Consider the following 10646-nt stretch of genomic DNA (forward strand, 5'->3'; position numbering starts at 1 on the left):
GTTATATATTAGTAATGACATGGGTAATCAGCATTATTGTTTAATTAAAGATTTTTCAAAATTAGTCAGCAAACAATTAAGTAATAGTAACGGTAAAAAATTTTTTTGCGATGCTTGCATCTATTACTTCCGGACAGAGAACGCTCTGAAACGCCATACAGAAAGAGATTGCAATCAAATTTATACCAAATTACCGAGTACTAATCCCAAGATTGACAAAACTGGAAACATCTGTCCCGAAAATATTTTAACCTTTAGTAATTATCATAAACAGATACGTCATCCGTTTGTAGTATATGCAGATTTTGAATCAATGATAATACCCATTCAAACAGCTGAACCTAATCCTCTTCAATACAAACCCAGAAACATGAAGCATATTCGTGGTGTTATTACATTAAGTCCTCATATAATGATGAATGGTCTATCCTTCGACAATATCGCGGTGTAGATGCCGCTACTAAATTTATAGACAGTTTAGAAAATGATATCAAGGAAATCTAAAAAATCAAGTACCAATGCAACCATTATCGAAAGTTGAGAAAAAAAGTTATGATGATAGCACAACTTGTTTCATTTGTGGAAATGAGTTTGTCAGTGGTTCTGAAAATGTTAAAGTAAGAGATCATTGTCACGTTACCGGTAAATATCGCGGAAGTGCTCATTCCCGGTGCAATTTAAATTTTGAGCTTCAAAATTATATACCAATATTTTTTCACAATTTAAGTGGATATGATTCTCATTTATTTATTAAACATTTAGGTAACAAAACCGATGAAATTAATGTTCTCCCTCTTAGCACTGAAAATTACATAACATTTAGCAAACACCTCTTTGTAGATGAAATTGAAGTGAATGGAAAAAAAGAAAAAAATTTATAAACTTGCGATTTCTCGATAGCTTCAAATTTTTATCATCATCCCTTGACATTCTTTCTAGAAATTTAGCAGATGATCAATGCTCTGAAATAAGAAAATTTTTTAATTGTAATGAAGAATTTAAGCTTTTACGAATGAAAGGGTGCTTCCCATATTCATACGTAGATTGTCTTGAAAAACTTGATGAAGAAAATATACCACCTTATGATCAATTTTATGATACTATGAGGGGGGAAAATATCTCATTGGAGGAGTATGATCGAGTGTTAAATGTATTTAATGTATTCCATTGTAAAAATTTAGGTGAATACTCGGATATTTATTTAAAGGGTGACGTGTTATTATTAGCTGACGTATTTGAAAACTTTAGAGACCTATGTATGAACATTTATGGATTAGATTCCGCGCATTATTTTACTGCTCCTGGATTAACTTGGGATGCAATGTTAAAATATTCCAAAGTGCGATTAGAGTTACTCACAGATATGGATATGTACCATTTCTTCAAAAAAGGTATCCGAGGTGGAGTGAGCACCTGTATTACAAGAAAAAGTGTAGCCAATAATGAACATCTTATGGATTACGATCCCGAACAGCTAAAAAGTTTTATTCAGTATTTAGATGTTACAAATCTTTATGGATCAGCAATGCGGGAATATTTACCACATTCTGGGTTTACATGGTTAAGTGAAACAGAAATTCAAAATTTTAACTTGTTTGATGTTGGAGATGAGGATGATTTGGGCTATGTATTAGAAGTAGACCTTCAGTCTTTGCATTCCTCACACAATGATCTTCCATTCTGCTCAGAGAACATTGTACCTCCAAATTCTAAACAAAAAAAAATTAATCCCCAATCTTGATAAAAGAAATTGTTATCCACTATAGAAATTTAAAGCAAGCTTTAGATCACGGCTTAGTATTAAAACAAATCCATCGTGTATTAAAGTTTCATCAAAGTCCTTGGTTAAGAGGGTACATTGATTTAAATACAAAAATGCGCAACAACTCTCATAGTAAGTTTGAAAAAGATTTTTTTCAAGCTAATGAACAATGGTGTCTTCGGAAAGACAATGGAAAATGTAGATAGACGAAAAATAATAAAGTTGCTAACTCACTGGGAGAATTTGGGTAAACGCTTGGGAATTGAGAGCTATTGAAAGCACAATAACTAAATATACTAATATCTTAACCGCTAACCTAATAAAAACCAAATTAAATGGTATTAAACATAAACAAGATTAAAAATATTCCATCAATCTTTTAAGATCAGATACTGAGTAAGTATTAATGTCACACATATTAGCAATTTTGTTAAAGTTGCTTACCATAACAAATATTGGTGATTTACAAAGTAAGTTTGTATTGGCCTTAGCACAATTGAAAGTATATACATTACGAGCCGAAGAACGTGGCACATGGAACCGAATGAGGGAAAGAAGAGATGGACAATCTAGGTTATTGTGTAACAAATTGAAGAGAAAGTTAAGGCTTGACAGAGTTCTGCGAACTTCTAAGGAATGTACCTGAAATCGAGATAACAGTAGTTGATGATCAGTACCAATTGCGGGATAAACTCTGTCCAATTTAAACGATAAAAACTTCAGAAACTTACGCTGCACTGCTTCCAGGGTTGTTTTATGGCAGTCATAGTAAGGATACCAAATAAGAGAACCATACTCCAGTTTGGATCGCACATAAGCAGCATATAGAGATTTGATAGCAAAAATATTGGAAAAATCACGACAATTTCTGATAATAAAGCCAAGCATTTTTAAAGCAGAAGCAATAGTCACCGATATATGTTCCGAAAAGGAAAGTTTAAGATCAAATCTAATACCCAAATCCGTGACCGATGTACACCGTTTAAACTGAATATCATTAAATTGATAAGGATGTAAAAGAGGTTGAGATTTTCTTGAAAACGAAACTACTTTGCATTTAGACATGTTTAAGTGAAGGTTGTTTTTTGAACACCATTCACCAAGTTTATTTATTTGTGTTTGGAGGTAAACGCAATCATCATTACTATAAATGGATGTAAAAATCTTTAAATCGTCAGCGAATAATAAGGGGTTACAGGAAAGTAGAGAAGGCAAATCATTTATGAAGATTAAGAACAGTAGGGGACCGAGGTTAGATCCTTGCGGAACTCCTGACGTAACCACAGCAGAGTCAGATATGTAATTTTTGTATTGCACACGTTGTAGTCTACCACTAAGGTATGATTCGAACAGTCGGAGAAGCGAAGTAGAGAAACCAATTTTGTCCAATTTGCTCAGCACCAAGTTGTGCTGCTCTACTTTGTCAAATGCTTTGGAGAAGTCAGTAGGTATATATTACATCCACTTGACCCTGATTATCCAATACTTCCGAAGCAAACTGTGTAAAGCAAGACAGATTTGAGATAGTTGAACGATTTTCCATAAAGCCATGCTGATCTGGAGAGATATAATTTCGAATTTGGGGATAGATTCGCGAATATAATATCTTTTCTAGTATTTTGGCAAAGTTAGAAAGTATACTAATTGGTCTGTAATTGCATATTATAGTTGGGTCATCATTTTTAAACACCGGGCAGATGCGAGCTTCCTTCCAACAGTTAGGGAACGTCGAAGTTTTAAGAGAAAGGTTAAATAGTATGAGTAACGGATATATGAAGGCATCTGCAAATTCCTTGACAAGGCAACTGGGGATTTGATCGGGACCTGTAGTCATTTTAGATTTCAATTTAGACATAGAAGACATAATTTCTTCGGTTGATATGCTGGTAATATTAATAATAGGCATATTACTTACATTTGGGGTGCAAGAAGGTTCCAGAAAATCGAAAATATACGAAAAATGTCTACTTTTGCACCCTCCGTAACTCTGGAACGGTTCAATTTAGCGAGATTATACAGTGTGTCCCAGATCGCGTGGGATTACATGGGTAACTTTGTTATTATTAAAGATAGAGAATTGGTTAAATGGGCAATGTTTGCAGTTTTGGATGCTTATTTAAAATTTCCTTATGGAAATTCAAAATGTCGCATAGGTCATTTCCTTGAATGTCTTATATCATCGAAAGTATAAGAGATATAAAAAAAAGTTTTATATAAAAGTGACTGTCTTTGATACGCTTAATTTAGAATTGATGTCAAAAAAAAATTTAAGATGGCCACTTTTGAGGAACATTTACCAACTTCCTAAAGTTAAATGGGCGCCATATTGGATTTTTAGATTACTTGATAGATTTTTTAATTCTCTTTTCAACCAGCTAACATAAGATTGAAAATAAGATACCAGTTATATTAACGGTTTTTGTATTTTAATCAAGTAGTCTGTGACGAATAAAAAAAACAAAACAAAATCTATTCGAGGCAACAAAACAATGAAAATAATTACACCAGATGTTTAAAATACTGGCCATTATTAGTGAAACACACTTCAAGACAGTTTGTAGTGGTAGCTACTTCCACTTTACTTTTATTGTTTAATTATGTACTTACTCTTATAATTTAATGTACCTACTGTACATAATATAATTCGTCTATTGTGACCTGAGCAACCAGCTTGTTGGTAGGTATAGCATAACATAAACCAACCCTTTCTAAGAAACATACGTTGTCGAGAAAAATCCTTTACGGAAGTTTATTGGAGAATTTGTAATCATGGTGAGCAGTTAAAGATCCAACGAAGATTACCGGTCCAATTACATGACTTCCCATTATGCCACAAAATACATTAATTAAAAAAATATTACTTGATTTCGACGTGAAACTACATGTAGGTTTTCCTGTGACCAGTATAGTGTTCATTATGTCGATTTGAACACTCCGCAGTTAGAAAAATAAGATTCATCTGTCCATATACTCGGACTGGTAAAACTGTTAGTTTCGATATTCTTGCGGATAAACCACCTACTGACCTACAAAATGTGACCTGAGACAATGCATCAATGGTAATACATTGTGTATAAATAAAGCAAAGTGTCTTGAAATGTGTTTAACTGGATAATGGCATGACATTTTTTCGAGGGGATAGTTTGTGGTTATACCACCATTTGTAGATATGTAAGTATGGATAGTAAGATGGTCAATAAGTGATGTTATAAAAATCAAAATTTTTCTAGGCCTACTTATATAAAATTTTGGAGGGAGTTGTAATGCCCAAACCCCCCTCTCATGAGTGCGCCCCTGATTTTTTAAACATCATGTAATTATTTTCATTGTTTTGTTGGTTCGAATAGATTTTGTTTTGTTTTTTTTAATTCATCACAGCCTACTTGATTAAAATATAAAAACCGTTGATATAACTGGTATCTTATTTTCAATCTTATGTTATGATGGCTCGTTGAAAAGAGAATTAAAAAATCTATCAAGTAATCTAAAAATCCAATATGGCGCCCATTTAACTTTAGGAAGTTGGTAAATGTTCCTCAAAAGTGGCCATCTTGAATTTTTTTTGACATCAATTCTAAATTAAGCGTATCAAAGACAGTCACTTTTATATAAAACTTTTTTTTATATCTCTTATACTTTCGATGATATAAGACATTCAAGGAAATGACCAATTTTAGTTTTTTTGAATTTACGTCGAACCTATGCGACATTTTGAATTTCCATAAGGAAATTTTAAATAAGCATCCAAAACTGCAAAACATTGCCCATTTAACCAATTCTCTATCTTTAATAATAACAAAGTTACCCATGCAATCTCACGCGATCTGGGACACACTGTATACGAGGCCATTTTTGTTCGCAATTTACTGTAGACTATTTTTGTATACGGTACTTTTCGCACTAAACCACATAGTTTGATAAATATTTAAGAACAACTAATCAAAATTACCAATTTTCCAACTGTATTCCCCCCTCCCAACCAAACCCGACGCTTAAAATGGTTGGTAGCTATCCATCTTATAACGACTCAAAACGGGGTGATATTGACTAAGTGGATTGATAAAGACACTAAACCTTCCCCATACTTCTTTTAATTATTTCAGGTATTAAAATAAAGGCATTAGGTGACAGCGACTATAGTTTCGACCCGAAGGTCATTATCAAGCTTAAGTTCTCTTAAACCTCACTATCTATAGAAAGTGAAATAATGACTAGTTTAGATACTGATGTGATAATAGAAAGATTTTTGTCAAACAAAAAGAGAAAAGTAGTTTAATGTATGATTTTGGCTGATTTGTGATGTTTTCAATAAAAATTTACGATCTTGTGATTGTGTAATTGATAACTTGTTTATTACTCCCCTATCACAATAAACGTGCAAAGAAATATAAATTTAAATATTTTCGCTGTATTAATTTTTTTGTAAAGGTACTATGCGTGGTTAGGTGAGTTGGGAATGGGTGTGCGTGTGGGGCGCGTCTATGAAAATGCCCCTGGGCGCATTTTAGCTTAATCCGGCGCTGACTGAAGTCCACTCTGGTCCAAATTGTTCGCTCATAAAGCCTGCTACACACATGCAAGCAAGTCGTACAATTTGGCTTGTCAAGCTAAGTTGACTGAAAAGTCGGTTGTGGTTTTGAGCTTCCACGCGCACAGACTTAATTCGCGACTTATGGAACAACTTTAGTAGGTAGGTGTCTATCTAGTTAGTTTGAACAATGGCTTCGGATGATATACTTATTGCCACAGCAGTTGCACTGTACGTGAAATCAAAATCAAAAAAACGCTCACGCTGGACTAAGCATTGGTTAACAAAAAGAGGCAAATATTCTCATACCAACTTATTAGATGAATTGAGACTAGAACCTCGCGATTGGTTAAACTACCTTAGAATGGATACCGGTACTTATGAGGAATTACTGTGTAGTGTTGCTCCATTAATTAGAAAGAAAGACACTGTAATGAGAGCTGCAATTACTCCTCACGAAAGATTAACTGCAACGCTGCGATTTCTAGCAACAGCTCGAACTTTCGAAGACTTGAAGTTTTCCGTAATTATATCACCCCAAGCATTGTCGCAGATAATCCCCGAAACATGCAAAGCAATAATAACCGTTCTAAAAGATAAATACATGAAGGTAAGAAACCACGTAAGAAATATTTTATAATTATTACATAGGAATCAAACACACATTGTTATGGTGCGACATTGCTAAAATAGTTTGCCAGTGCCTCCGAGATTGGCGCCTGGTGTTGGCAGTGATCCGGATATATGCTCGCTTGACTAACTCTATTTTGTGTATGGTGCGTATTTTGGGCTGGGGCTAAAGGAGCAACATAATACCCTTCAGGTGCAGGTAACTCAGCAGGTTGAGACACAATGCGAGAGTTTCGCGTTAGGGTTCCACACTGGGCTTCAAAGATACCATCGTTAATAATTTTTGTAAGATAAATTGCTTGTTGTTTCGGCACCTCCCTGAGTTGCTCAGCAACATGGTGTGCAAAGTTATCAAATTCCCTAATTGGATTTGGTGCTTGCAACTTTTGAGCTACAATATCCAGCACGGCGTCTGCCTTCTTCATTCTTTTTCCTCCATTAGAAGATGGTGCCCTAGATCCTGATCTAGAACGGTGAGCCACTACTGTCGTAGATGATGGAGTTCTTGATCTATCCACAGTAGGGGATAGTGGGTCACTTTCATAATCGGAACGTTGCGTTTCATTTGTCTCTTCATTCGACTGTTGCGTTTCCGCTTCCGGACCAAGTGATTGTGTGTTTTGTTCCTTAAAAAGTATACATTCATTAATTTTTTACTTAATTTCAGCTACCTAAGACAGAAAACGATTGGAAAAAAATAGCAAAAGAATTTAATTCCGAATGGCAGTTTCCCACTTGCATCGGCGCAGTAGATGGGAAACATATCCATATCGTTGCACCAAAAGGAAGTGGCTCCTACTATTTTAATTATAAGAAACGGAACAGTATTGTACTGATGGCAATTAGCAACGCCAACTATGAGTTCATTATGTGTGACATCGGCACTAATGGAAGAGTTTCGGATGGTGGAGTGATACGAAACACTACATTTTATGAACTACTTGTGGCAAATAAATTAAAAATTCCGAAAGTTGGTAACGGTGCTTTGCCGTACGTGTTTGTTGCTGATGAAGCGTTTACTCTTCGCCCGGATATGCTAAATCCTTTCAGTCAAAAACAGTTGAATTACGAGCGTAGAATTTTTAACTACAGGTTAAGTAGGGCCAGAAGAATTATAGAAAACGTTTTCGGAATATTGGTAGCCCGGTTTAGAATTTTCCATACTGACATTAACTTAAAATTAGAAACAACAGAGATTGTTACTTTGTGCTGTTGCATTCTCCACAATTTTTTATGCATCAAGAGTTCAAATCATTATATTCCACCAGAAAGTACCGACCAAGAAGACATTGGCAATGCGACCGTTACACCGGGATTGGCATCTCATGGGGTTTTCGATGAATTACAAAGAACACCAACCAATATTTCCGCAAATGCAAAACAAACGAGACAGCAGTATTTACAGTATTTCAATGGTGTTGGTGCTGTAGAATGGCAAGACCGTATGATAGTACAACGCGAATAAAACAGATTTCGAAATAATATAAATGTTTATTTACTTACCTCCTGCACATCATCACCCTCATCATCAGAAATTGTACTTCTTGAAGGTTTAGGTTCTTCCTGTTCCAACAAAAACGTAAGTAATTCATAATACCACAAAGTTGGTATATATAATTCATCTGTGCCGACCCCAGATCTCTCAGATGCCAAAACCTTGCGATACTCCTTCCGAAAACACGTCCTCAACGAATTAATTTTCTTCACGGCGCTTTCTTTGGTTGCATTTTTTTCCACTTCTTCAAGTTTTTTTACTAATTTTGCATACGCAGCATTCTTCTTCTGTTTATTACTGTAGTCCTTACTTTTTATTTGCCACAGGCACGGGTTTTCCCGGTACATCTCGATAAATTCCGTTAGGAAATCTCGGGATAGACTTCTTAGATCGGCCATGTTGTTGCAGTGAACGCTCTGTTTTACTCAAGTTCGCCGATTCTGCCGTGTTCGCATACACACGTCTCGACTTGCAGTACGATTTAACTGTACGCAATCGGTTTTGTCCGATTTCACGCATGCCCAACTTCTAGCCCAACTCAAGCTCCGACTTGCTCTACACACACACTTGCAAGTTGTACGATTTGGTCTGTTCAAGCCAAGTTGTACGACTTGCTTGCATGTGTGTAGCAGGCTTAAGATGCATGAGGCTTTTCCTTTTCTTTTCTGGTTTTTAAACTCGACAGGCCAGTAGCCCCTGTGTGTTTCGTTTTTTCATTAAAGTCTGACTTGCTTCCATATTTTATAGTAGTTATGAGTCCTAATTGTTATGTTCTTTTTGGTTTCAGTGTAATTTTTCTTAATTTTGATTCTTTTCGTCTTTGCGATACCCTTGACCTTTTTATAATGTTCTTCTAGAGCCTTTACCTATATCATAAAGTTTCCTATCGTTATGTTCCAATGGTTTAACAACATATTTGTCGTATTTTTCTTTGGAAGTTACAACTGGGTTTTTCCGTAAAATTTTCTCCTCTTCCACAGCATCTGTCGGCGGCTAAAAACGAATTAAACGCACATAGTGATTCATTTCGTGAAAAACGACCACGTGTTCCAATCCCACTCCCGAGTCCCACCCATTTTTGGATATAACCGAGTTTGATGCAAAACAGCGGATTGGATTTGGCCGAGTTTGCTTCAAAAGCTAGTTTTTAAACGGCAATATACTGATGAAATAACCGCTTTTGCTTCGAAATAACTGCACCAATCGATAGTCTGCAATATAAAGTTTAAAATAGAAGAAACAATTTTTTTTTCTAAATTTGGATATAGCCGGTTTTGCAGCAAGCTCCTCAATTATTATATCCCAGACGGACTACGATTATTTCCTATTTATTATAATAAATTTAATATAATCTCGGTAAGTTCTCAACCAATCTCCTTGTTTTTAGACTCGTTAAAAAGGGTGGAAAACGCACTATATGACTTGTGTATGGTCCTCATGGTTTAATTCATCGCAATGTTGGTGAATGCCACTGAAAAATGTCTAACCTTCTACAATCCGTCTGATTGAAGTGAGTGGAATTATGTGAATGAGAAGTTTAGAATCAAATGGTTTGAAGGATCTCAGTAGTCAGTATCCTATCGCTATCTCTGTCCTTTTTGCTCTCGCGCGCTTATCTCCCTGTCGTCACCAACGCTACACTTGAAATCGTCTGCCATAGCATATTTGAAAACTATCGAAAAAATGCGATTTCTTGGTACAAATCTTTTCCGTGGTCCTTATAGTTTAGTAATTTCGTTGATCACCCAAAGAAGTCACTTATTCACATTATTACTATGTACGCTGCCTCCCGGTCTAATATGATCCAATTTCAATACATATCAATTTATAGTTGGCGTCCACAAGTGCTAGCAATACAATCGAATGGCTGCTTTTGTAATTATAAAATAACGAACCTCCGTTGATGGGACAACGTTTATGTGTTTCCCATCAAGGGCCCCAATGCAATTGGGGAAAGTGGTCGAGGAGCTACCAAAATATCTAAGGGAAAATACGAGCAAGAAATGAGTTTTTTGGAACCATGCCTGGAATGTCATGTAGAAAAAACGTAGATTCATCTCCTGTCCATGAGATGGTACGTATAATGAAGATGAATGCTGAGCGTCGGAAACAAAAACGTGAAGAAAGATCTACAAAAACTGGAGATATGGATGAAGTGTAGACTTGTTTTACCTCAGCATGGCAAAAACTGTAAAAAAGTTAAATCCACTGGCACAAACTACAATACGGAT

The 10646-nt window shown here is 35.5% G+C and overlaps 1 protein-coding gene across 3 annotated transcripts; it reads right to left on the reverse strand.

Moving 5' to 3' along the window:
* Window positions 1–6793: 6793 nt before the first annotated feature.
* LOC116160060 lies at window positions 6794–9049 on the reverse strand. Of its 3 annotated transcripts, none has more exons than XM_031473192.1 (3): window positions 8424–9049; window positions 7235–7546; window positions 6794–7176 (listed from the first exon to the last, which is right to left on the reverse strand). In XM_031473192.1, exons 1-3 carry the CDS (start codon window positions 8811–8813, stop codon window positions 7159–7161), a joined length of 720 nt encoding a protein of 239 aa, XP_031329052.1. In that variant the 5' UTR covers window positions 8814–9049; the 3' UTR covers window positions 6794–7158. The 3 variants fall into 3 exon arrangements, with proteins under 3 accessions (XP_031329052.1, XP_031329050.1, XP_031329051.1); XM_031473191.1 differs by having other exon boundaries at window positions 6803–6879; window positions 6938–7546; XM_031473190.1 differs by having other exon boundaries at window positions 6794–7546.
* Between the last annotated feature and the right edge of the window lie 1597 nt (window positions 9050–10646).

Source organism: Photinus pyralis, unplaced genomic scaffold (assembly GCF_008802855.1).
Source record: "Photinus pyralis isolate 1611_PpyrPB1 unplaced genomic scaffold, Ppyr1.3 Ppyr1.4_LG1, whole genome shotgun sequence".
Lineage (NCBI taxonomy): Eukaryota > Metazoa > Arthropoda > Insecta > Coleoptera > Lampyridae > Photinus > Photinus pyralis.

What these genes read in the sequence shown, in the direction of transcription:
- LOC116160060 (XM_031473190.1), bottom strand. Translation starts at nt 8,813, where the DNA reads ATGGCCGATCTAAGAAGTCTATCCCGAGATTTCCTAACGGAATTTATC. An exon ending in AGGGTGATGATGTGCAGGAG is followed by an intron (nt 7,547 to 8,423) that starts GTAAGTAAATAA and finishes ATACTTTTTAAG; the next exon opens with GAACAAAACACACAATCACT.